The sequence below is a fragment of the Gracilinanus agilis genome, chromosome 2, assembly GCF_016433145.1.
Source record: "Gracilinanus agilis isolate LMUSP501 chromosome 2, AgileGrace, whole genome shotgun sequence".
Classification (NCBI taxonomy): domain Eukaryota; kingdom Metazoa; phylum Chordata; class Mammalia; order Didelphimorphia; family Didelphidae; genus Gracilinanus; species Gracilinanus agilis.
The window spans coordinates 243,549,251-243,576,955 of NC_058131.1; the positions used below are offsets into that span (position 1 = coordinate 243,549,251).

The window sequence follows — 27,705 nt, forward strand, 5'->3', positions numbered from 1 at the left end:
GAGAGAGAGAGAGAGAGAGAGAGAGAGAGAGAGAGAAAGCCCCTCAAGAACAAAGACTTTAATTTTTCCTTGGTATTCCCCAGCATTTAAGAAATATTTGTTAATTGGTGACTTGACTTAAATATTCAGTAGCTTTGCCCAGAAGAGTGATTCTCAAATTTTTGGGGGCCTAGAACCACTTTGGCAAAGGAAACAACCTCCATGAATACAGATCCTAGCTGTTTTTGATTGTCACCACAACACATTCTACAAAAAAATTTTCTACAGAATTTTTGATGAGCCTCTAGTTTTTAATCAAATATTACCAAATTCTTTGGTGCCAGAAAAATAAAATAAAAAGAAAGATAGATGAATAGAATAGATATTGGTGATTAGATATTAGATTAGAAAACAGAAGAATTGGGTTCTAGTCTTATCTTTTCTAGTTAATTGGCTTTGTGTTGTTAGGCAAGTCCTTTCTCTGTACTTCATGACCCTCACTTTGGAATGGATGATTCCTGAGGATGATTCTCATTTTCAAAGAGGACCATTTACATTACAAAAGCGACGTTTCAGCTCTTTAGACTTTATGGTGTTATGAACATGAAAGTTAAAAGAGTATAGTCTCTGAATGATAAATGGCCAAATGCTTAGAGCAGTGATGGGTAAACTATTCCCCCGAGGGCCAGATCCAGGCTGTATTTTGCCCATCACTGCCTTAAGCAATTCCCTAATTACTACATCTGGATGTGAGGGCTAGTGATTAGGGAATTATCTCTTCTATTAGGAGATAAATAATCTATTTCATCATTAATCTCTTCTGTTGAGTTGCTAAGTTTTAAAACGTTACTAGATTTTATATTGGTATTTTGGTATAAATCATCTGGTTTTACTCACTTCACTGTTGCTTCATATAAATCTGAACTTTCTCAAAACCATCCCTTTTGTCATTTTTAGCACAATAGTATCCCATCTTATTTATATCCCATAACTTGTTTAGTCATTCCCTAGTTGAGGAGCACCCCCATGGAAATTAAATTTTAATGGTTTGACTAAAATATATGAAAATTATAAATAATATGGTAGTCACCAATTTAAAGTATTATTGCTCAAAGTTGAAATGACTTCATAACTTATTTACAAAAGAAGTGGAAAGAGTGATAGTAGAGTTATACAGAAAGGTAGAGAAGACATTTAGCCTATTTATCTAAATATTTCTCTGGTGCTAGACTCAGCCAGGACTTTTTGACCTCCAGCTGGAATTAAACTCTCTCCAGAAGTTAGGAAAGGAAAGTCAGCTATTCACTCACCCAAGTTTCCTCCAAGAGGCAGGTCAAGATGATGACTGGAAGGTGATTCTTCCTTAAGCTGATCTTCTTGAAACCAACTTCCTTCTTACATGTGACCTCCCTAGCCCCAGAAATTCAGGGCCTTTTATAGTAGCTTCTTGTCCCTTCCCCTTTTCACAAGGGCCAATCACAGCTTCCAAATTCCCCAGCACTCTCCAGGGGGGCAGTGTTTGTGAGAACCACTTCTCACCTTCAGGAGAGGTGAATACTCATCAGAATGGTTCACAGATTCCTGGCTAATTGAGGTGAAAGGTGGAGAGCTCCTCCACCTATTGCTAAGTAGGGTGTTCAAGCTTTCAATTCAAAAGTAGACAAAGGAGAGTTGATCCTGTCTTCAATCTAGTGTGGTACTAAGTAGGAGTACTTAAGTTATTGTTAACCAACAAGTGTTAACTCAAAATAGACAAAGGGAATAAAAGAAATAAAAGAAAAAAGAAAGTATAAACTCAGAATGGACAAAGAGAACAAAGAACTCCCTTTTTCTCTCTCAGTTTTCAATTGTTTGCCACCAAAAAGAGCTATACATACTTTTGTTCATCCTTAGAATTGATTTTGTTCAGAATTAGATTAAGCCTAATTATTCTCAATTAACCCAGTTTCCATTCTCTCCTTTCCCTCTTGTTTCCTCTGTTGAGTGAAATGTAGTTCTGTAACTATATGTGTATGTGTGTTTGTTTATTCTTTCCCCCCTTTGACCAGTTCAGATGACAGTGAGGTCCAAGTATTAGCCATTTCCCTCACTTCTTGTTTACATAAACTTCTTGTGCACACTGATCATAGCACCTTTCTTTCATGATTCTTGTGAGATTCAAAATGAGCTAATATTTATAAAGTGCTTAATACAATGTCAGGTACATAATAAACACTACATAAAAATTAACTATCATTACTACCACCACTACCACCACCCTCTACTCCTACTACTTCTTCATCTATCATTTTCAAAGAGGAGCATTTACATTACAAAAGTGATGTATTTACTTGCTCATGAATTAAATTTAAGTGAGGCAGAGTTGTACAAAATCATCAGCCTCACTCTCTCTTCCAGAGACATTCAAATCCAGTGGCATGACAAAAACTAGGACAACTGGCGATGGCCTTGGATGCAGTGGATGACCTTAATCTCTTCCATGTCTGACCAACCTCTAAAATGCTCCACAGCACCTGCTTCATCCACCTTCATGGCTGTTGAAACAAATTGTACTTATTCATCCATTCTGCCTGGGGAAGTCTTCACATGTTTGGGGTAGATATTCTCCTAATTCACCAAAGGGTTTGAGGCTTCTCATTTACCTTCAACCTGGTTTAATCTGTCTGCTGAGATGATTTTACTATACTGTGGCTACTACAGCTTCTTGGAGCCACAGGTGAGAATTTGGTAAAAGGGTGATGAACAGCCCTGAAAGAAATTTAGCAAGCCCTCATGCCATAGTTGCTACCCCTTCCTGATCACTCCATACATCCATAGTACCACCACTGCTACTCTTACTACTTTTATTGCTATAGCTACTGCTACTGCTGCTGCTGTACCCACCACCACTTCTATCTTCTCCTCCAACTCTTATCACCTGTATATTTGCCTCTCTCTCCCTTTTCTGTTCTTTTTAAGATCATCAGCAACCACTCCTAGCCTTCTGTCTAGTTAGATTCCTTCTGTAACCTTTAATGGTAATTGCTTATTATTATTGAGTTTTTTTTCCTATTCATTGTCTTTTTTTTCCAAACATTTATTAATATTCATTTTTAACATGGTTACATGATTCATGCTCCTCCTTTCCCCTTCGCCCCCCCGCACCCCCCCCCACCCATGGCCGATGCACATTTCCACTAGTTTTGTCATGTGTCCTTGATCAAGACCAATTTCCAAATTGTTGGTAGTTGCATTGGTGTGGTAGTTTCGAGTCCACATCCCCAATCATGTCCACCCCGACCCATGCGTTCAAGCAGTTGTTTTTCTTATATGTTTCCTCTCCTGCAGTCCTTCCTCTGAATGTGGGCAGCATCTTTACCATAAATCCCTCAGAATTGTCCTGGGTCATTGTATTGCTGCTGGTACAGAGGTCCATTACATTCAATTTTACTACAGTATATCAGTCTTCTGGCTTTGCTCCTTTCGCTCTGCATCAGTTCCTGGAGGTCTCTCCAGTTCGCCTGGAACTCCTCCAGTTTGAGTTTTTTTTTTAACTCTTGTCTTGTCTCAGAACCAGTCCAATGGATCCACAGTAGAAGAGTGGGAATGGCTAGGCAGTGGGGATTAAGTGACTTGTTCTGAGTCTTACAGCTAGGCAGTATCTGAGGCCAGTTTTGAACTCAAGACCTATCTCTAGACTTGTCTCTCAGTCTACTGAGCCAACTAGCTGCTCCCTAGTCCTTAAGATTGTTCATTTATTTCCTTTATATTTCTCCTGACTCCCTTGTTTGAACTTCAGAGTTTAGCTCAGTTCTTTATCAGGAATATTTGGAAGACCTGTTTCATTAAAAGGAAGTCCTCTGTTTCTTTCCTTCTATAGGATTATATTAATTTTGCTAGGCAAGTTAAATTCTAGGTCTGTATCCTTTGCCCTCTGGAAAATTCTATTCCAGAGTCTCCATTCCTTTATAGTGGTAGCTGCTAAATTGTGTGATTCCTGAATCCTTGGTACTTGAAATCTTTCTGGTTGCTTGCATTATTTTTCTTTGACTTGGAAGCTTTAGATTTTGTTTGTAATATCCTTGGGACTTTTTTTTAAGTTTCTTTTAGGAGATGATCAATGGATTCTTTTTCTTTGCATATTGCCTTTTGGTTTTAAGAGCTCTGAACAATTTTCCTTTATGATTTCTTGAAATATAATGTCTCCACTTTTTTTTTTAATGTGTTGGCTTTCAGGTAGTCCAGTAATTCATTTTTTTTCTCCTCAATCTGTTTTTAAGTGAAGTCATTTTTGCTGTGAGGTAATCTTAAATTTTCTTTTTTTTCCTATCTTTACTTTGTTTTAATATTTCTTATTATATCTAGTGAAGCTGTTAACTCCCTTTTGGTCCTTTCTTTTTTTTTTTTATGCATATCATCTGTTTTAGAATCAGTAACATCAGTTCCAAGGCAGAAGAATGGTAAGGTCTATGCAACTGGAGTTAAGTGACTTGCTCAGGGTCACACAGCTAGGAAGTGTCTGTGGTCAAATTTGAACACCAGAACCTCCCCTCTCCAGACCTAACTCTCTATCCACTTCTCTTACAAGCTTATATTCCATGGAGGAGACAACACGTGTACATAGTATATACAAAATAAAAAAACAAGTATAGGCATTTCAGCTATAATTTAAAATATACATTCATAAAAAAATCACAATAGAAAACGCAGAATTTATGGGAACAATGAGGTTAGGGGTGCAGCTTTCAAAACAACTTCCTCAAATTAAAGGATATGAACAGTGGACGGAGACCTGGGGGGTTATCACAGGAGGTGGGGGTATGAGTTCAGACCAGCCTCCCACTCACTGTTCTTACAGCACCACAAATTATACAATAAATATGGCATTTTACTCCTCACAGACAGACTTGTGGGATAAGCAAATGTGAAATCTGATTAATGTTCAAGTGGTTCCCCAAATTTACATTTTCAAAACAAATGTTATATCAGAACTGACAGGAATTTTTTTTGGGGGGGGATGAAGAGACACTGAACAGCAAGGACAGAAAATAGCAAGCACTTATAATGTTGAAATTTCACTACATATTCAGCAAACAGCATTGAAAAATGTGATGAGAAAATGGAAACCAGAAAGAAAAGAATATTTTATATCTTTACTTATAAATATATTGATTCCAAAGTATTTTATATATATAAAAGAAGGAAAAGACCAAATATGGCTAAAGCGAGTAAAGTAGGATTTATGAAATCAGCCTCATACTGAGAGAATATTATTTCTTTATTGAAACTAGAGGGTTTCTTAGAAACACCACATGAATGGCTGATAGAAAAGATGACATTTCTCCCAGAAGTTTTTATACCTTTGATTGGGAAAGGGATACATTGATTTAACTTTTCATTGACTTTTTTCCTGTCGTTCTATGTCTACTTTTTTTTTTAATGTTAAATTTAATGACATAGTGGCAGCATTGCCATATTATATTGCCTTTGTACTTTTTTCTACTCTGTTCTATGAAAATAATTTTGATAATTTTCCTTTTTTTGCATCATTATTATGATCCTTCATACTCCCATTGTAATAGCTTTCCCAAATGAAAGCCTTCTCTTAACAAACAAAATAGTCAAGCAAAATAAATTTGCCTTATGTTAGTCATGACTGAAATTGTTAGTAGTCTTATTCTGCATCTATATTCCATCTCTTCAGCCAAGAAAAGTGTGCTTCATCAGGTTTTTCATATTGATGAAAGTTGTCCTTTATGATGCTGAATTTGTTACATGTATGATTCTACTTCATGCTCTCTACAGTCTAGCCATACTGGCCAGCTTGCACTACTTCAAACTGGAATCCCATCTCTCATCTTTGTGCCTTTGTACTTGCTATTCTCCATACCATGTTAACTATTATCTCTTTATTTCCCTACGAATCTCTGCAAAAAGCCTTTCTGGGCCCTCCTGGTTATTAGTGTCATTCTCTTTGAGATTCTCTTACATCTACTCTCTTTATATTGTATATACCTAATTATTTGTGTCTAGCACATTAGATTGCTATCTTTGTGAGCAAGGTATTTTTTTAATATCTTCATATTTTTAAAATATTTTATTTTAATAACAAATTTCCACATATGTTTTCTGAATTTATATGATCCACATTGTCTCCCTCTCTTCTTTCCTTCTCATTCCTGGAGCTGACACGCAATTCAATCCGGGGTATACATGTATTGTCACATAAAACATTTTCCATATTATTCATTTTTGTAAGTGAATAATCTTATAAAACCCAAACCCCTAAACATATAGCCAAATAAACAAGTGATAAATCATATGCTTTCATCTGCATTCTTATTCCAACAGTTCTTTCTCTGGAGGTAGATAGTATTCTTTTTTATAAGTTCCTCAAAATTGTCATGGATCATTGTATTGCTGATAATAGCGGTTTGTCACAGTCGATCATTTCACAATATTGCTGTTACTGTGTACATTGTTTTCCTGGTTCTGCTTATTTCGCTCTGCAATAGTTCATGAAGGTCTTTCCAGATCTTTCTGAAATCATCCTGTTCATCATTTCTTATATCACAATTGTATTCCATCACCATCATATACCATAATTTATTCAGCCATTCCCCAATTGTTGGACATCCCTTTAATTTCCAATTTTTTGCTAGCACAAAAAGAGCAGCTACAAATATTTTTGTACAAATAGGTGTTCTTACTTCCACCTCTTAAGTGGAAAGAAACAATGCTTGGTTTCCTTCAATACTCCATGGATCTGACAGGTATCACCCGTTACATTTAAATCATTTTGACTGTATCTTGGTATAGAATGCAAGATATTGATCTCAACCTAATTTTTGCCATACTGTTTTCCAATTTTCCCAGCAGTTTTTGTTAATGAGCAAGTTTTTCTGAGAGCATCCTGCTTGTTCTTTCTTATAGCACAATAATATTCTATCACAACCATTTATTCCATAACTTGTTCAGCCAAGGAATTGCTATTATTATAAATTTGAGTCTTTTTTAACATTTAATAATATTTATTTTTTAGAAAAGTTAACATGGTTACATGATTCATGCTCTTACTTTCCCCTTCATCCCACCTGCCCTCCCCCACCCCACCATAGCAGATGCACATTTCCACTGGTTTTATTTAACATGTGTCATTGATCAAGACCTATTTCCATATTATTGATAGTTGCCCTGGGGTGGTCCTTAGAATCAACATCCCCAATCATTGTCCACCTCAACTCATGTGTTCAAGCAGTTACTTTTCTTCTGTGTTTCCGCTCTTGCAGTTCTTCCTCTGAATGTGGGTATCGTTCTTTTCCATAAATCCCTCAGAATTGTCCTGGGCCATTGCATTGCTGCTAGTGCTGCTAGTGCAGAAGTCCATTACATTCGATTGTACCACAGTGTATTGGTCTCTGTGTACAATGTTCTTCTGGCTCTGCTCCTTTCACTCTGTATCAATTCCTGGAGGTCTTTCCAGTTCACCTGGAATTCCTCCAGTTTAGTATTCCATCACCAGCATATACCGCAATTTGTTTAGCCATTCCCCGATTGAAGGGCATTCCCTCATTTTCCAGTTTTTTGCCACCACAAAAAGCACGACTATAAATATTTTTGTACAAGTCTGTTTATCTATGATCTCTTTGGGGTACAAACCCAATAGTGGTATGGCTGGATCAAAGGGCATAGTTCCAAATTGCCATCCAGAATGTTTGGATCAGTTCACAACTCTACCAGCAATGCATTAATGTCCCTATTTTGCCACATCCCCTCCAACATTCATTACTCTCCCCTTGTCTCATTTTAGCCAATCTGCTAGGTGTGAGGTGATACCTCAGAGTTGTTTTGATTTGCATTTTTCTAATTATTAGAGATTTAGAACACTTTCTCATGTGCTTATTGATAGTTTTGATTTCTTTATCTGAAAATTGCCTATTCATGTCCCTTGCCCATTTATCGATTGGGGAATGGCTTGATTTTTTTATACAATTGATTTAACTCCTTGTATATTTGAGTAATTAGACCCCTGTCAGAGTTTTTTGTTATAAAGATTTTTTCTCAGTTTGTTGTTTCCCCTCTGATTTTGGTTGCATTGTTTTTGTTTGTACAAAAACTTTTTAATTTAATATAATCAAAATAATTTATTTTACATTTTGTAATTTTCTCTTAACTCTTGGTTTTAAAATCTTTCCTTTTCCAGAGATCTGACAGGTATGCTATTCTGTGTTCACTTAACTTTATATTCCCTCTTTATATTCAAGTCATTCACCCATTCTGAATTTATCTTGGTGTAGGGTGTGAGATGTTGATCTAAACCTAATCTCTCCCATATTGTTTTCCAAATTTCCCAGCAGTTTTTGTCAAATAGTGGATTTTTGTCCCAAAAGTAGGGCTCTTTGGGTTTATCATAGACTGTCTTGCTGACGTGACTTACCCCAAGTCTGTTCCACTGATCCTCCCTTCTGTCTCTTAGCCAATACCATATTGTTTTTTTTTAAACCCTTGTACTTCGGTGTATTGTCTCATAGGTGGAAGATTGGTAAGGGTGGGACCATGTTGTTTTGATGACTGCTGCTTTATAGTATAGTTTAATGTCTGGTCCCCTTCCTTCACATATTTTTTTTCATTATTTCCCTTGATATTCTTGATCTTTTGTTATTTGAGTCAGTTTTGCAAGTAAAACTATTGTCAGAGAAACTTGTTAGGAAGATCTGAAAGGGTAATTTCTTCATTGCTCATTTAATTTGCTTATGATGTCACCCATTTTGTGTAAGGCATGTACTTATTTGGAATTTATCTTAATCTGTGATGTGAGATGTTAGTCCATACTTAATTTCTCCAGACTGCTTGCCAGTTTACTTAGAAGTTTTTGTTAAATAGTGAATAATTACCCCAGTTAACTGGGGTCTTTGGTTTTATTTTTAAAACTTTATGTAAGTACTACCTAATCTGTAGTACTGACAACCAATTTCTTAAGGGGAAAAAGTAGGGGCAGCTAGGTGGCTCAGTGGATAGAGAGCCAGGCCTGGAGTTAGAAGAACTTGCATTCAAATGGGATCTCAGACACTTATGGCTGTGTGACCCTAAGCAAGTCACTTAACCCTAATAGCCTCATCCATTCCATTCTTTTGCCTTGGAACCAATAATTAGTTATTGATATTAAGATAGAGAGTGAGATTGTTTTGGTTTTTTAAGTATTGAGTTGTTTTGTTGATTCCTGCTTTATGGTATAATTTGAGATCTGATACTGCTAAACTTTTCTCTCCTCCTTTTTTATTATTTCTTTTGATCTTCATGACCTTTCATTTGTTCTGATGAATTTCTCTGATTTTTTTCTGTCTAGTTCTATAAAGTTGTATTAGGTAGTTTGAATGGTACAGTAGTGAATAAACAAACTAATGTCATAATATTGTAATTCTTATTGTATAAACTCAGACTACCCATGAGGAAATGACATTTCTCCAGTTATCTAAATGTCTTTGTTTCGAGACAGCTAGATACTACAGTGTATGGAAAAACAGGCCTAGAGCTGGAAAGTCTTGGGTTCAAATGTGGCCTCAGACACTTCCTGGCTATATGACCCTGGGCAAACCACTTAACATCCATTGGCTGGCCTTCTGTCTTATAATTGATACTAGGACAAAGTAAGGTTTCTTTAAAATGTTTTGATTTCTATAAGTAGTATTTTTGTAGTTGTATATTCATAGTTTATTCATTCTACAATAATTTCAAATAGAAATTCTATTCCTTCTGAGGTTGTTGGTTTTTTTAACCCTTTTTTTAACTATTAAGTCAATTCAAAGGCATTGGTAAAGGACGAAACTGGGTTAAGTGATTTGCTCAGGGTCACACAGCTAGGAAGCATCTGAGGCTAAATTTGAACCCAGGACCTTCTGACTTCATGCCTGGCACTCTATTCAGTGTGCTACGTGCCCCTAAATAAGGACATATTTACATAATTGGAGAAATTTTGTTTGTTGTTTTGTTGATAGTATGTTGACACGCAGATGATTTTTCTGAATTCATTTTATATTCTAATTACTTTTAGGAAAAAGCTAATAAGAACTATTTAGTCTTGCTAAATGATAGTTTCTTACCCATTGTTCTCCATGGACTTTGAGAAAACCAACATAGTCATGCTATCATTATATTCTGTTTATCTCTATCTTTTGGAATTTAAATAAAATTTATTTTTGGTCTTTTTTTTTCTTCCTCTATTGCTTCTTCCTTTTTCCCCACACCTTTTCTTATTCTAATATACTTTTGTTTTTATCAGTCAAGTAATCATTCTCACCTTAAAGTTCAATTCCTGGAAACTTTTCTCAATTTATTTATGCTGCAAACATAATATATTAATATGTGTGAGAAGGGATATGTTAACATCCCCAGGTAATAACTGCTATGGTAATTTTTCAGAGGACTGGGTTTTGAACATTGTTCTGTCACTTTCCCCCTTTTTGACTTGTCACTCAACCTTTTTGGGCCGTATTTGAAAAATGAAGGAGTTGGACTAGACCTTTCATATTTCTTCTAATTTTGAATCTATGATCCCATGAATATATTTATAGCACAGTTACTTGATTAATTACTCAAACCTCTTCTGTATTTTAGGTTCTGCCACAATGGAACTAAGTGATGCAAATTTGCAAACTCTAACAGAGTACTTAAAGAAAACACTTGATCCTGATCCTGCTATCAGACGTCCAGGTAAAGTGTTAATATAGAGGTTTTCCCCCTGAAAAACAAGGTACGGGTTAAAAAGAAAAGTTTTATGAATAAAGACTGAAAAGACTGAGACTCATAAATCTAGGAAAAGAAAGGCAAAACTTGCAGTGCAGTTCTAAAACATCATAAATGTTCTAGATAAAGGTTAATATAGAATTTTTATGGAATATTATGAAGAGAGAAAATCCTAGAAATTTGGTAAAGTTAGGAAAAATTAAAGGCCGTGCTGATTTACAGACTGACGAAAAAAATATTAAGTAACTTCAAATGGAGTGAAAACATGCAGATTTAAAAGGTTTATGGTGTTCATGGAACATAAGTGCAATATTTTACACTTAGAAAGGAAATTGGATAGGAGAAAGCATACGAACTAAAAGGACTAAAAATTATAGCCTGTGTTCCATTCCTACTTCTGCAGTTTATGTGATTTTCTCCCAAATTCACTTTGCTTTTCCTTATTTTTTTCATCTGTAATGCTGGGATAAAAATAGCTACCTTGTGTTTTTTTTTTTTTTTTAAAGATGAAACCAGGTGATACATATGAAAGTACATTTAGCACTGCAAATCACTATACACATATTAATACTTATGTCATATAGTCCATTCCTGTCATTTTATGAATAAGGATAACTGGCCTTAATAGATTTATCATGAGTTACAAAGGTAAACTAGAATGCTTGAGTAAATGCTCTTAACATTCGAGACCTTTAGATGCCCCAGTTAGATTTAGAATAGCTCACTTAAGTGGGTTTGACCAGATATGTCCATTTTTAACTTTGAAACTGAAATCTTTAAATTTCTTTGTTTCTCATATATTTAGATGGAAGTATTTTGATATGTAATAAAAATTATTTGATGTTCTGAAAAATGAAATTATATTTTACAGCTGAGAAATTTCTCGAGTCTGTTGAAGGAAATCAGAATTACCCATTGTTGCTTTTAACATTGCTGGAGAAGTGTCAAGATAATGTCATCAAAGTGTGTGCCTCGGTAACATTCAAGAACTATATCAAGAGGAACTGGAGAATTGTAGGTATTTTAGTAATTAGAATTTTAAAACTTTTATCTTTCCTTTACACTTACAGGACCTTTATAAACAATATTTGCAGAAGAATATTGGTTGACACATAAATCTCTGATTACAAACTATTGAGTAAATCTCTGTTACAAACTTTTTATTCTCATCTACTTGAACAATTTTCATGGATTTGACTTTGTTGGTAGCAACTAAGATTTTATATTTTTATTTATGTCATCTCCATTTTATTAATTCCAACTGTTAGCATTTCTGAATTAAGTTGATACAGCTTAAAGTTTTTTTCTTCATCCTATTTTTTTAGGGGGTATATAATGAGTTCTACATGTTAGCTCTTATTTGTATTTTCCTCTAAACTTGTTCTTTGCATTAAAAAATACTTCAAAGATCCTTTTTCTTTTTTGGAAATGTTGCTTATTACGTTTTATAAATTTTAATTGTTTTCTAAAAGTGCCTTGACAGGTAAAACAATGCAATATTTAGTGGCCTGAGCATAGACTTATTATTTTATCTTAGACTAAACTGATGAGATTATGTATAACTGGGATAAAACTAACTAAATAAAAAACAAATCCTACCACAGAGAAAAAGCCTTTATTTATTAGCAAAATAATTTGGTTTATTCCTACTTGTTTATAATACTAATTGGTCTATATATTTTAGAATATACACATTCATAATTTCAAGATATTTTTTAGATGCTGGTGTCAAGAAGTTTTAAAAATACTATCATAAATTGTGAAACACATTTGATGTCTTGTTCTCATTTTTTCACTTTTATCTGGGCTAAAGAAATGATCAATTCTTTGAAGTGATAGCAGTACCACAAATAAGGTTAAATGGATATAAGAAATATTTCCAGATTGAATTTAACAAGTCTGTATTATTTTCCAGGTAGTAAATAAGATATAAAATATTATCTTATTAGCCATGTGCCAGTATTTATAAATATGCTAAAGAATTGGACAGGTGTGGCTTTTTCTCTAATACTGAAAAGGAATAAATAAAATAATGTTGTTTAGTCATTGAATTAGAAGGAAGTTTGCAAGGCATATCTTCCTTTATCTGCTCATGAAACTGTACTTATATTCTCCAGTCCGTCTCAGTATTGTCAGAGGAAATTTCACCACTTCCTTTGCAAAGGGCATATTGTTTATCTCGTTTTATTGGGAGGTGTGTGTGTGTGTGTGTGTGTGTGTGTGTGTGTGTGTGTGTGTTAATTTTGATCTTAAAATTCCAAGAACCTCCAACATTTCTATATGACAGGACACAAGATTTGTCTATAAAATTGAATTTTTCAAAAAAGCATTTAACTTCTTCCTGTTTCTTTCAAAACTGATTAGCGTATTTTAGTTCCCCAGGAACCTCTTGTTTTTTTTATTTAACTCAACACCCTTTGAAGCCATTAAGGTTGTAAAGAGATATTTTTATTTTTATTTTGAATATTTTCCCATAGTTACATATTTCATGTTCTTTCCCTCTCCCCCAAACCCTCCTAACCCCCCTTAGCTGATGCACAATTCCACTGGGTTTTACATGTATCATTGATCAAGACCTAATTACATGTTATTGATAGAGATTATTGAAGAGAGGGGGAAGGGAATTCATTAGGCCTTAAAAAATAATGAGAAAGGAGGGGGTGGAAAGGTTAGTATACCAAGGGAGGGGACAAAGGGGACTGATTTAAAACAAACCACCGGTTTAAAAGGAAATAGCATAAGAAGAAGGAGTAGAATTAGGAGAGGATACCAAAATGTTAGGAAATACACAGCTGATAATTATAACCCTGAATGTGATTGGGATGAACTCACTCATAAAATAGAAGCAAATAGCAGAGTGGATTAGAAAACAAAATCCTACCATATGTTGTCTACAAGAAACACACATGAGGCAGGTGGACATACATAGGGTTAAGGTCAATGGCTGGAGTAAAATCTTTTGGGCTTCAGCTGAGAAAAAGAAGACAGGAGTGGCAATCATGATTTCTGATAAAGTCAAAGTAAAAATAGATCTGATTAAAAGAGATAGGGAAGGTAATTACATCCTGATAAAAGGCAGTATAGATAATGAGGAAATAACAGTACTCAACATGTATGCACCAAATGGTATAGCATCCAAATTTCTAAAGGAGAAACTGGCAGAGCTCAAGGAGGAAATAGATAGTAAAACTATACTAATGGGAGATCTAAATATTCCTCTATCAGATCTAGATAAATCAAACCAAAAAATAAATAAGAAAGAGATGAGAGGTGAATGAAATCCTAGAAAAATTAGATTTAATAGATATGTGGAGAAAAATAAATAAGGACAAAAAGGAATACAACTTCTTTTCAGCTGCACATGGTACATTCACAAAGAGATACTTTCTTATCAGCCTATTAGAGTTATCCTTCTGAATCCTATTGGTGCTCTTTTATTTACACTTTATTTATTTTGGTTGGGGAGATTTTATTTAATTAATTGATTTAGAATATTTTCCGATGGTTACATAATTAATGTTCTTTCCCTCCCCTCCTTCCAACCCCCTCCCATAGTCAATGAGCAGTTCCACTGGATTTTACCTGTTTTATTTATGTTTTTAAAAAAATGATCAGTGTCCCTCCTTTTCTTGGCATCAGTATTGTCCTCCAACTCTCACCTCAAAAACAAGAGAAAGAAAAAAAAATGCCTTTGTGAACAGTAATCAAGGAAAAGAAATTGTCCTAGCAGACAAATCCAAAATGTATGTCTCTTTGTGTTCCTTATGTCTATTGGCTCCTGGACAGTAAGTGGTAACATGCTTCATCATACATAGGTCCTCTGGGAATGTGATTGGTTGATTGAACACTGTATTGATTAAATTTCTTATAGTGTTTCAAAGGTTTTTTCTTTCTAATAATGCTCTCCATGTAAAAATTGTTGTTTCTTTTCATTTCACTTATTTTCAATTCATACTATCCAAGGTTGTCTAATGTTGTCTTTATTGTCATTTCTTATGGTTCAATTGTATTGTTATTCACATACCACAGTTTGTTCAGCCATTATCTATGAGTCAGTCTAGGGCACCTCCTTATATTCTGGTTCTTTAAAAAAAATTTTTTTTTGCCTTTTTTGAACACATTAGGATAAGGAGGTTTGTTTCAATTGCAGATATTCCCTTCTTGGTATTATTCTCTTTCTTGATCTACCTCACTACCACCCCTTATCCTCTACTTGTTTTCTTCTTGAGTTTGCTATCCTCTTTTGTTCTTTTTATATAAGAATGAAGTTTATTTGCCCACTTTCCTCCATCTCTTCCATATATGTATATTCTTTCTCTTGTACCTCAAATATGATAATTAGCAAAATTCTGCTCTTTTTTTCTGCATTAGTGAATTCCTTTCACCTTCCCTTCTCTTTTCCCTTTTCAAGTTTTGAATAGAACCAATTTACCCCCAGGAACCTCTTTTTTTATTTAACTCAACATCATTTGAAGCCATTAAGGTTGTAAAGAGATACTTTCTTATCAGTCTATTAGTTATCACTACATGATACTACAGTCATCTAGCTCTATCTGGTTTTACAATTCCAAGAAATTCTCTTTATAAAAGCCTTTGATACCTTAGATCAGTATGAATATGAAACATTAATTTGGTTTAGATTTAGATAATGAAATGAAACTTCTTCCATATTTTAAAACTTTTGACTTTAAGCATTGCACATACCCAGGCCAAAGTAGGAAGGATATAGACCTTATAAGCAAATAAATGTGCAGGCAAGCATATTGTGCTTTAGTATCTTGACCAGCATAATTTCATGATAAAACTGAAGGCCCATTATAATGCCAATGAAACCCACTCATAATAATATCAGGTTAATGACAAATAATGAAAGAAAATATTATACAACCATTATTTGAGCCCCAGTGGCATAATTTTCTTGGTTTGCTTCCCATTGCCATGTTGTGTGACTTTCTGCATATATAACAATATTTTACTACTGTAACACTAATTTTCCCCTGTGGCATGTTTTTGTAGAACTATTACTAATGGTAGACAGACCCTACCAATAGGCCCTTCTGGAATATATGCCCCAGAAAATTAATAATTTGAAAGTCAGCATTTATTACATTTATTGTTTGCTTTGTAATTATGTAACTATGCTAAGCCTTAGGGAATTTTCTTTAATAATCCATACCTTCTGTCGTAGAATCAATACTGTATATCGGTTCCAAGACAGAAAAGCAGTAAGGGCTGGGCAATGGGGGTTAAGTGACTTGCCCAGGGTCACACAGCTAGGATGTGTCTGACTTCAGATTTGAATCCAGGACCTCCTATCTCTAGGTCTGGCTCTCAATCCAGAGTCACCCAGCTGCCTCCTTAATCTCGCTTGTTAGCTCCCAGTCTAATAAAGGGAGACAGCACGAAAACAACTATTTAGAAATAAGATGTATAAAACATAAATTGGAGATAATCAATAGAGGGAAGGTTCTAGAATTTAGAGGGATTAGAAACATTTCTTATACAAGGTTAGATTTTTTTTGTAGCATTTGAAGAAAGGAAGAGAAGAGTTAGAAATGATGAAAAGGGAGAATATTCCATGCATGGGGAATAACCAGTGAAAATGACCAGTTACTAGATCAGAGTATTTGGAGGTGAATAAAGGAAGGGGTGGGGGAGGAAACTAGAAAAGAATGAAGGGGTCATATTAAGGTATTTGATCTTGGAAATGATAAGGAGCAATTGGAGTTTATTGACTAGAAAAATGATAGGGAGCCGCCCTGGAGTTTATTGAATTGAGTGAAATAGTTAAAAGTTTGCTTTAGGAAGATTTACAGCTGAGTGGAGGATAGAATGGAATGAGGAGAGACAAAGTAGGGAGACCAGCCAGCACAGTATTGTAATATTCTGGCATCAGCTAATAAAATCCTGCACTAGAGTGGAAGTAGTGTCAAAGAAGAGAATATATAGGAGAGATGTTGTGAAGGTAGAAATGTGTGGGCTTGGTAATACATTAGATATGGGAGCTGAAAGAGACTGAAGTATGTAAGGAGAAATCTAGTAAGCCTTGAGGACTGGGAGAGTGGTGGTGCCCTTAAGAGAAATAGAGAATTTTCAAAGAGTAAAGAATTTTGAGGGAAAGATAATTCTATTTTTGGATATATTGGATTTAAGATGCCATGTCTATAAGACATCCATTTTGAGATGTCTAATAGGTGTTTGGAAATGTGAGGTCAAAATGAGCTTAGTGCTAGATAAATAGATCTGAGAACCATCAGCATAGAGATGATAACTGAAACCACCCAGTCAAATATTTTAGAGGTAAAAGGACAAAAGACAGAGTCTTGGGGGACACCCACTTTTAGTGGTCATGTCCTGGACTATCTAGGATAGATCCTAGAAAATCTAGGAAAGGAAACCAGAGGGAGGTGTTAGGTAAGAGAGCCAGGAGAAAGTAATGTCACCAAAACCTTTAAGTAGGAGACTGTCAGGGGAGAAAAGGTTGCAGAAAGGTTAGGAAGGGTGAGAATTGAGAAAAAGATCATTAGATATGATCAGGGGACAGGAACTCAAGAAGAAGGCAGTTATCAAGGAGTCAGGTTAATGTAGACAGGAGTATTTAGCTAATGGAAGGCGATGACCTGAGAAAGAATTTGGGAATTCAGGGATCAGAGGTCTTGGTGCAAACAAAAAATAGGGTTTCGGGTTGCCAGGTAGAAAGAAAGGTAGACTGACAATCAGTTGTCATCAGATAATGGAATTTCCAGACATGAAAATGGTGTGTTTGTGGGTGATCAATGCATAACACTATATGTGGCCAAAATAGGGTGATAAAGTAGGAGATATGAAGTAAGTTGTTATTAACTAAGTGGTGAGTGTGTTTGAGAGAATCATAATATACATGTTGAAGTCCATTAATATTAATATGAAGGCAGGAGTTGGAAAGGAGAGAAAAGACGGTGTGAGCCAGGAACAGAATTCTCTCTCTCTCTCTCTCTCTCTCTCTCTCAAAACCTCTTATTTTCAGGGGCAGCGGTAGCTCATTGGACTGAGAGCCAGGCCCAGAGACAGGAGGTCCTGGATTCAAATTTGACCCCAGACACTTCCCAGCTGTGTGACCCTGGGCAAGTCACTTTACTCCTATTGCCTAGCCCTTATCACTCTTCTATCTTAGAACCAATATAGAGTATTGATTCTAAAATGGGGGGAAAATTAATAAAATAAAAAAAACCACCGCCTTACTTTTTGTCTTAGAATCAATACTCTGTATTGGTTCCAAGGCAGAAGAGCGGTAAAGTCTAGGCAATGGTGGTTAGTCCAGGCCCCACAACTAGGAAATGTCTGGGGTCAAATTTGAACCCAGGACCACCTGGCTCTCAATCCACTGAGCCACCCAACTCCTCCCTTAAAAACTCTTGATGAAGAATGAAGGGACAGTATCTTGAAAGTTAGTAACAATAGCCACCATGATTTTGGTTATTTGGTAGATGTAAATTGTATGGCCCTCAAAGGAGGAAAAATTACTGGGTGATAATGGTAGAGGATAAACCTGGAAGTAGTTAATCGGTAGCAAGGAGTATGCAAACTTCCTTACCTCAAAAGAAAACTTAATTATAATTTGTCCAGGAACTTAGAAGGGAATGTTTAATCATTTAATGTTAATTATTTATCATTACTTTTAGATTGAAGATGAACCAAACAAAATCTGTGAAGCAGATCGAATAGCCATTAAAGCCAATATAGTGCACTTGATGCTTAGCAGCCCTGAACAGATTCAGAAACAGGTAAAGTAGCATCATATTGTGTTTTATTATCTTTTCAGACTCATTTATCAAACTTTCTCACCTGGTTCAATCATTTCTTTTTTTGATTTGTTTTTAGTTGAGTGATGCAATTAGCATCATTGGTCGAGAAGATTTTCCTCAGAAATGGCCTGACTTACTGACAGAAATGGTGAATCGATTTCAGAGTGGAGACTTCCATGTTATCAATGGAGTTCTTCGCACAGCACACTCATTATTTAAAAGGTACAGGATTTGTGTATTGGTGTTTATGTACAGAAAGCATAAATTCAAATTTTTAAAAAAACCCTTACTTTTTTTGTCTTAGAGTCAATATTATGTATTGGTTCCAAGTCCAGAAGAGTATTAAGGTCTAGGCAATGCGGGTTAAGTCTGGGGTCACTAAGCTAGGAAGTATCTTGGGCCAGATTTGAACCCAGGATCTCCTGTGTCTAGGCCTGGCTTACACTGAACCACCTAGATGCTTCCATGAATTCAGATCTTTTAAAGAATCTAAATGTTTATTTGATTTTACTTTTCAAATACACTTATGTCTTTATTGTACTTGCATATGACAAGTGCTCAGTAAATGTTTACTGAATTGCAAATAGTTATATTTTTGTGATTACTGGCATTATATCTAAAGCATGCTAACCAATTTTTTAAAAAAACTCTTACCCTCTGTCTTAGAATCAATTCTGTGTATTGGTTCTAAGGAAGAAGTGAGGTAGGGATAGACAATTAAGATTAAGTGACATGCCCAGGGTCACACAGCTAGGAAATGTTTGAGGCCAGATTTAAATCCAGCACCTCCCATCTCCAGGCTTGAGTCTATCTATTGAACCACCTACCTGCTTCCTGATTACTAAATCTTTAACAAAACAAGCAATTTTTTAAAAAATTCAATTTTATTTTCAGGTCCTATTCGCTTTCTTCATTTCCTCATTTTCCCTCCTCCACCCTTCCCATTTAGAAGATAAGAAAAATCACTCAATATAGACATTTCTAGTCAAGCACAACAGATGCCCATATTGGCCCTGCCTGAAAACATATCCTTCAATCTGCATGCTTGAATTTTATCTAACACTGGAGATGGGTAGCATATTTTATTGCTAGTCCTCTAGAATTGTGGTGCATCATTGTGATTTTAGAGTTCTTAGACTTTCAGAATCATTTTACTTTTACAACATTGTTGTTATTGTCTAATTTTTTTTCCTCGTTCTGTTCATGTCACTTTGCATTAATTCATGCAAGTCTTCCCAGGTTTCTTTAAAGTCATCCCTTTCATCATTTCTTATAGTACAATAGTGTTCTATTGTGTCCTTATACCATAACTTGTTTAGTCTTTCTCCTAGTTGATGGGCATGCCCTCAGTTGTCAAGTCTTTGCTACCATAAAAAGAACTGTTATAGTATTTTTACATATAGGCCTTTTTCAGTTTTCCTTTTGGGATATAAGCCAACTAATGTTACTGCTGTGTCAAAGGATGTGAACAGATTTTTTGAGTAGATTTAGGCATGGTTCCAAATTTCTTTTCATGATGGTTGGACCATTTCTCATTTCCATCAATAGTCTATCAATGTATGTGTTTTCCCTCAAGTATTTGTCGTGTGTGTGTGTGTGTGTGTGTGTGTGTGTGTGTGTGTGTGTGTGTGAGAGATAATGTTACCCTAATAACTTGGATCTTTGAGCTTATCAAACACTAAAACAGCTGTGACAAGCAAGTTTTTTTAAACATGTATTTGTATATGCATGTTTCTCAGTTATAATACACTATGTTCTTCCATATCTCTTTCTGTAAATTTTCCTGTATGCCATTTATACTTTTCTTTTAAAAATGTAATATCTCTCCTATTTTTTCCTATCTTAGTATCTTCAAAATAATTCTTTTTGAAACCATTTTTAAAATGCTTTGTAAATAAATGCAAAACACTTCTATATGTTCCATAGTAATTTAAATTTATTTTTTGTCATATCCTAACACACACACACACACACACACACACACACACACACACACACACACACACACACACACACACACATATATATCCCAAAGCCTAGACATGAAAATTTGAAAGAGAAAAATTTGTCTCATCAAATTTATATTTCAGAAACATAAAATTTGATTTCTTATCAGAAACCTAACTGGAGATGGTAAAAACATGAAATTTTAGAAAAGCAAAACCAAAAAAGACATTAATACTGAAGAAATGACAAAAACTGATTAGGACCTATCTCCTCATGGAGCTTGCGATTTGAAATGATACTCATACAAATTTTTGATACTGCACAATAACTGATATTTATTCTGTTAATATATTTTGTAATAACTAATTTTATTAAGCACTTTAAAGTTCAAAAAACATTTCACATACATTATCTCAGTTCAAACTCAAAACCTTACTTTATAGATGAAATTGATTCTCAGAAATGTTAAGTGAATTGCTCATGTCTCAATACTTGTAATATTATTTTACAACAGTCTTTGTTTGTGCATAGAAAATCATAGCAATGCAAAGCACTCTTTTTCTCTCCTCCCCCTCCCACCTCAAAAAAATAGCTTAAGAAAGGATTAGAAGAAAGAAAGGAACTAGTGAAAGAGATAGTAATATAGTTAGGAAGTCATTGGGGAGAATATGGAGAAGGGTTGGTCACCAGGGTTAAATGCTGAAAAGATCTCAATGTGCAAAAATAAGAATTTTAGCTCTTCAATAAAAACAATTCAAATAAAATGGCTATTTGTTTATTTCCTAGGTATCGCCATGAATTTAAGTCAAATGAGTTATGGACTGAAATTAAACTTGTTTTGGATGCTTTTGCATTACCCTTGACAAATCTTTTCAAGGTATGGGTGAGAATTTTAAATTAAATGAATTTGTTCAAATTTGTAAAATTAAATTTGTGGAATTATCTTTGAAATCTGTTTTGAGTAAAAGTAGGTCTTAATTCATAAAAATCATTGTACTATAAGAAACTTGTTCAATTTTATATTGGTTTTTGGCCAGATTAAGAAGTATGAATAGATCCAACCTCATTATTTGCTGCATTATACAAAATTGTTTTTTATTATAGAGCAATGAATCTGAGAACAAGAGTACATACTCTGTACTGATTACTTAAATTTCTTCCTGTTTTAAGGCTACTATAGAGCTCTGCAGCACCCATGCAAATGATGCATCTGCTCTGAAAGTTCTTTTTTCCTCTTTAATTTTGATTGCAAAATTATTCTACAGTTTAAACTTTCAGGTAAGTTTCATCTTTACTTTTACTACTTTGGTATCAGATGATATTTTGTTATTTTAATACATTTGTATCAATCGTTTTATAAGGGAAATTTAGCATCTCCTTCTCATTCTTTTTGTAGTTACAGAAATTACACGAGAGAGACTTTCAATTTGTCAAGAATTTTTGATTTTTGTCTCTAGAAGCTTCTTCTACTGAGCCAGATTGCGATAGTAGATGGTTTAATTAATTAGTTACTCTAGCCAAATTATTTCATTATATAGTGGCTAACTTTTAAGTGATTAGTTTCTTCTGCTACAAGACATCATAACTCTTCTGTTCTTGGGTCTATACTGGGAGTTTTTCTATTTTGAATAGGACCTGCCAGAGTTTGTACTTAATTGTCTGTCTGTTATATAGCTTTGCAGAATAAGCACTCTGGATTTTTCTCCACATCACAATGTGACTTCAGAGGAAAATTGTCACTCTTTTCCAAACCCTAATATGAGAAACTACATCTCGTTTTCTTTGAAATCTATTGTTAGATGATTGTTAAATTCATTAGAGTTGTGAAGAACAAATTTGATTCAGTATTTGTTTGTAATTAATTGTTCGACATGTGGAAAGCACTTAATTTTGATGCTCATCAAAAGACAAGACATAGTGCCCACTCTCTTAATTTGTATGGATTCTGTGTACACATAATACAAATGATAAACGAAGAGATCAGAAGTGTTATAGGACTGTAGGAGGACAGAATCAGTTTAGCTTGGTATAGCAGTATTTGAGGGTTCAGTGAAACCCTCATGATAGTAGGGATATTTGTCCTTGCTCTTTAAGGATAGATGTCTTTGAATAGGTGAAGATGGTGAAGGATAGATTCTAGGTGTGGAAAAATAGCATTTTAAAGGGATATTAGCATTATTTTCCTTATCATAAAGTATTTACAGTGGTTTGGTATGAGAAAGGAGAAAACATAAGATTGGAAGAACTAGGTCTTTGGGATCCTCAAATGCCAGGCTAGGGTCTATGGGCTTTATTAGGTAGGAACTAAGGAACATAAAGAGGGTAGAACTTGGGGAAATGGAATAATATTTCATTTTAATGAAATTCTTATTACCACCTATATTTTTTAGGACCTGCCAGAATTTTTTGAAGATAATATGGAAACATGGATGAATAATTTCCATAATCTCTTAACTTTAGATAATAAGCTGCTACAAACTGATGTAAGTATTATAAAAAAGCATACAAGTTGTTCAATATTTTTCCTTCCTGAATGATTGTCTAAATTCATCAAGGCATTTGGCATGATATAAAATCCTTGAAAATGCTTTAAAAAGTGGCTGAGTCCATTGGGGGTCTATTTTTTCATAAATGCCTTTTATACTGTGGTGTAAATGAGTAAAATTCAGACAGTATAAGTTTCAGTTGATTATACAGTAAATTCTCTTTAATTTTCATGAATAATCTTTCAGTCAACAAGTTGATAGATCCTTATGTAATAACTAAATTAAACTCTGGTGCTTAATTTCCATAGAGTTTATTTCAAGTAAATATTAAAACAGTTAAAAAAAATCTATCCTAACTAGCCATGTGGGTGCTCTCCACATGGCTCCCTTAGCCACCTTCCTTTTGCTGTGCACCTGAGAGAACAGAGACAGGCCACTTCCTGGAACCCCCTCTTTTTTTCTTCCCTTTTATCCCCAGATCAATTTCCTAATCTTTTCTGGCTAATCCAATGCCTAGGTCACTGCCCCATAACCTAACCTCAGTGGTGTGATGTAGGTGGGACCCCAAAGCGGGATTTCGGGAGGGGGCTCCCCTCACACACTTCCTCACCTGTTTCTTAGAGATTCCTATTTTCCTCACAAGCTCAAGTAACACCATCTTCACAAAATTTTTTCTGATCTCTATAATTATTAGTAACCTCCCTAACACCTCAATAAATGAAATTGATCTTATATTTATTTTGGATATGGTCACAGGTCTGCATGTTTTGTCTTGTAGAAGCCTCGAGGTTAGGGATTATTTCATTTCTTGTATCTCCTGTGCCTGGCACAGTGCTCAACTCATAGCAGACAATTAATAACTGCTTGTCAGTTTATTTGATCTTTTGTCATTGGCAAGAACATCACATCCCTCAATTTTATGATCCCTTGATTTCATAGGCTGAAGGTAGCATAGTATAATAGAAAAATGCATGATGTATTATATAGTCAGGCCTCAAATAAAAACTGTTACTACTAATGTGATATTGGAGAAATCATTTTACCTCTGTGATCTCTAATTTTCTTATTGATAAAATAAGTGATTTGGATTTTAGATGATTTCTAAAGCCTCTTCTAGCTCTAAATTCTGTAGCTGATTAATTATTCATGCTGTGGACATTATATGTAGAAAATAGCTTGTTGTTAGGAAAACTGATATTTAGTAATATAGCAATCTTTTTATCTCCAAATTGGGAATGAGGGAAAACAGCAAATAGATTAGAAGTGTTTGATCTAAAAATTAAACTTCACCTCAGGAATTTTTTAGCCTTTTTTTTATTCTCCAGAACCTCAGTATTATTTATATTACTCATTGGGTAATCACATTTTGCCTTCTGTGCATAATTTCTCATTTCATATTTATGTCCCTAACTATTTAGAGAGTCATAAATTTTTCCATGTTAAAAGGGTGAAGGGAGAACCCTGGTGTGATGGGTTTGTATGTTGGTTGAGAGAGTCAATGAACAAACACCTCCAGGGAAACTCCATTCCCTTCTGGGCAGAATGCTGATGGTTGCCCTCTCTCCCAGATAGATCTCTAATGGAGGGATAGAAATATTAAAAGGACTGAAAGGGAGGTCCCCTACTAGATGTTGATTGGTCCTAGTCAAGAGGGATTGATTAGTTGACCTCTAGGGAAACCTCCTTCCTTCCTGACAGAGACAGTAGTTGCACTCTGACATTGTTGGATATGGTGGATGTGAAAAGGCAAGCAGGAGTCTGGCCAGGACCGAGACACTGAAGGAAATAGGATTTGGTCAGGACTTTGCTTTATGGCTGACCTTCCCCAGTGTCCCTCCTGGCCAATCCCAGCTAGGGTGAAGAGCAGTGACGGGCACCCCAAGATTTGACAAAACTTGGGGCTACAGAGAGCTCTTCCCCCCTAAGTAAACCCTTCACCCTACAAGCCCTTTTCCCTCACAAAAGATTACTTGACTAGGCATTATTTCAGCTCAAAGGGGTGGTTTAATGAACAGGTTCAAGGAAGGGTTTTGGAGAGTGGGAACAGGAATGCCTTAGTCCAAACACAAGCATAGTATGGAGTCTCTTTTGTCCTAAGCCAAAGCCAAAAGACTCTGGCCAGAAAACATTCTTGATTCCTTCTTCCTTCCTACACTGCTAACCTAATCTAAAATGACAGGTTGCAGTGTCTTTATATAGATGGCATAGTGAGAGAAATCGTCTTCAGGCTGGCTTGGCATGCTTTCTGTGCAAAGCCCCTCAAGCCGCTGTAAAATGTTCGGCCAGTCCTCTTAAGTTGATGTCCAGGAGAACGGGTACAATCACAGGTGTTTGAGGTACAAGGCAAAGGTTGGGAAATCCTTAGGTATGCAGGGGATTCGAATCCTGAGGTGAGGTATGAACTCCATCCAGTTTAGGGTCCTGAGACGAACTCCCCCATACAGTTCCTTTCCCAGAGTTAACTGCTGTTCCTTCCAACTGCCTCTCCTGTCATTCTCTCTTTCTTTCTGTAACATTCCAAAAGCCCCTTATGTGCAAGGCTTCTCTTATATCTGTCACTATAGGGATTTTTGCACAGTGCCTTTTATACAATAGATACTCAGAATTGCTGACTAATTGATTTATGGTGGAGGATTTTATATTAGAGGCAACTTGGCATCTGGTTAGAGTTCTGGACTTGAAGTCAGGAAGATCTGGCTTTAAATCCTTCCTCTGACATTAGCTATGTGACCCTGAGCAAGTCATCTCACCTACTCTCATGCAGCTCAGTAGGATTACTAAGCCAACCATTTACTGGTTTTGATTCAAGGAGTTCCCATATCACATAGTCTACTGAAAGATACTTGCCTTCAGATTATTAATGTTGTTTTCACATGAACATGAAGAAACTTCATCAAATTCAGTGAAATTCTTGAATCATAGAAAAGCAGTCAAGCCATGTATTTTAACAACCAATTACTTGTCCTAAAGGTAGTATAATTTGCCATTTGATAAAGCTAAATCAGTATCTTTCAGATTCTCTGTTAAATATCTTATCCCATTTTAATCTTCAGATATGTTTTATTCAATACGTTATTCAGCAATGCCTTTCCAGTATAATTTTAGATGAATATAAAATTGAAAATACTTCAAAGATTATTCTCTTAGATGGTTGACTCAACTAATGGAGCTTCATGCTTTATGCCAATTCTGAGTAGTACAATTTCAAGAATTTGCTCTATAGTAGTTTGAGTTGTATAGTGTTCAGTTTTGTTTTCTAAATTCATTGAAGTATATTTGAGTTTTCAGTTTTCTTTTATGTGAGGATGAAGAGGAAGCGGGCTTATTGGAATTGTTAAAATCCCAGATTTGTGATAATGCTGCACTCTATGCCCAAAAATATGATGAAGAATTCCAGCCATACCTGCCTCGATTTGTCACAGCAATCTGGAATTTATTAGTAACAACAGGTCAAGAGGTCAAATATGATTTGGTAAGTAGATGATCAGAACAGATGTTTAATATTTCATTTCCAAGAAATATAATGGTCAGTTATATTTTTTTAAAGTTTTCCTTTTTATGTTTTGTTCTAGTTGGTAAGTAATGCAATTCAATTTCTGGCTTCAGTTTGTGAGAGACCTCATTATAAGAATCTCTTTGAAGATCAGAATACACTCACAAGTATCTGCGAAAAAGTTATCGTCCCAAACATGGAATTTAGAGGTAAATATTGTCATTTGTACAAATAGCTTGTTGGATGAATAGATTTTAGTGTTTTTTTATCTTTTTAAAAAAATTATTTATTTAGAATATTTTTCCATGGTTACATGATTCTATGTTCTTTCCCTTCCCTTTTCCTGCCCCCCCCCCTGTCTCCCCGGAGCTGATGAGTAATTCCATTGAGTTATACGTGGATCATTGTTCAAAGCCTATTTCCATATTAGTAATATTTGCAGTACAGTGATCATTTAAAGTCAAAATCCCCAATCATATACCCATTGAACCATGTGATCAGGCATGGATTTTAGTTTTAAAATAGCTTGATTACAGGTTAATACAAAGTCATGAGGGTTCTCTTTTGAATTTTTCATGTAATGCTAATTTACTCAATCCTCATTTTTAGGTTGGAGAATAAAAGTGATGATTTTTTTGATTAAGAATGTGTTAAGCTGTCAATTTAGGTAGAACAATGTACAGTTTAGTTTAGTATCCAAATTGTGTTGTTTGTTTGTTTTTTACCATGCAGATTATTTTAAAAAAAACCAACCCATCCTTTTTGTAGGATTTTATATTAGATTAAATATTTTGGCAAGTTTGTGAAGGTTGGAGGAAGCAAATTTCATATGAAGCATATACATTGGGTCATCTGAGTCTTGTAATGTATCACTGTTGTCTCAATTGACTTAATACTAACCACATTTCAAGATGATATCTGCTGTTTAGCTATGAATAAAAATTGCCATGTAGTTAGTTGAGAAAAATTTGATGTTTCTGTAAAATAAGATTACAGTTAAAAGTACTTGGCAACAAAGTATGGTGGCTTATAAAGTTGTTTCGATTTTGCATGTATCACATCTACTCTCTTTTATAGCTGCTGATGAGGAGGCCTTTGAAGATAATTCTGAAGAATACATAAGGAGGGATTTGGAAGGATCTGGTAATCTTTCTTTATCGTTTTATTTTAGTGGATGCCTTCTATATTTTAATTGCATTTATTTATGAATATTCTTCTCTACCACCTCCTCAGCTCTTCTTTGAGTGTTTTTTAAATTTTTTATTTTTTAGCATCCATTTTTGGGCAAGCAATA

At 35.0% G+C, this 27,705-nt stretch overlaps 1 protein-coding gene across 1 annotated transcript in view; it reads left to right on the forward strand.

The window, feature by feature from the left end:
* The window catches only part of CSE1L (chromosome segregation 1 like), a 74,371-nt gene that overhangs the window by 12,119 nt on the left and 34,547 nt on the right, over window positions 1-27,705 (forward strand). Inside the window, exons 2-11 of the mRNA XM_044663814.1 lie at window positions 10,573-10,668; window positions 11,573-11,715; window positions 18,363-18,464; window positions 18,562-18,707; window positions 21,219-21,309; window positions 21,603-21,710; window positions 22,823-22,915; window positions 26,223-26,390; window positions 26,491-26,620; window positions 27,489-27,554. Coding sequence (XP_044519749.1) covers window positions 10,584-10,668; window positions 11,573-11,715; window positions 18,363-18,464; window positions 18,562-18,707; window positions 21,219-21,309; window positions 21,603-21,710; window positions 22,823-22,915; window positions 26,223-26,390; window positions 26,491-26,620; window positions 27,489-27,554 — 1,132 coding nt within the window. The 5' untranslated portion in view covers window positions 10,573-10,583. The remainder of the gene's footprint in view (window positions 1-10,572; window positions 10,669-11,572; window positions 11,716-18,362; window positions 18,465-18,561; window positions 18,708-21,218; window positions 21,310-21,602; window positions 21,711-22,822; window positions 22,916-26,222; window positions 26,391-26,490; window positions 26,621-27,488; window positions 27,555-27,705) is intronic.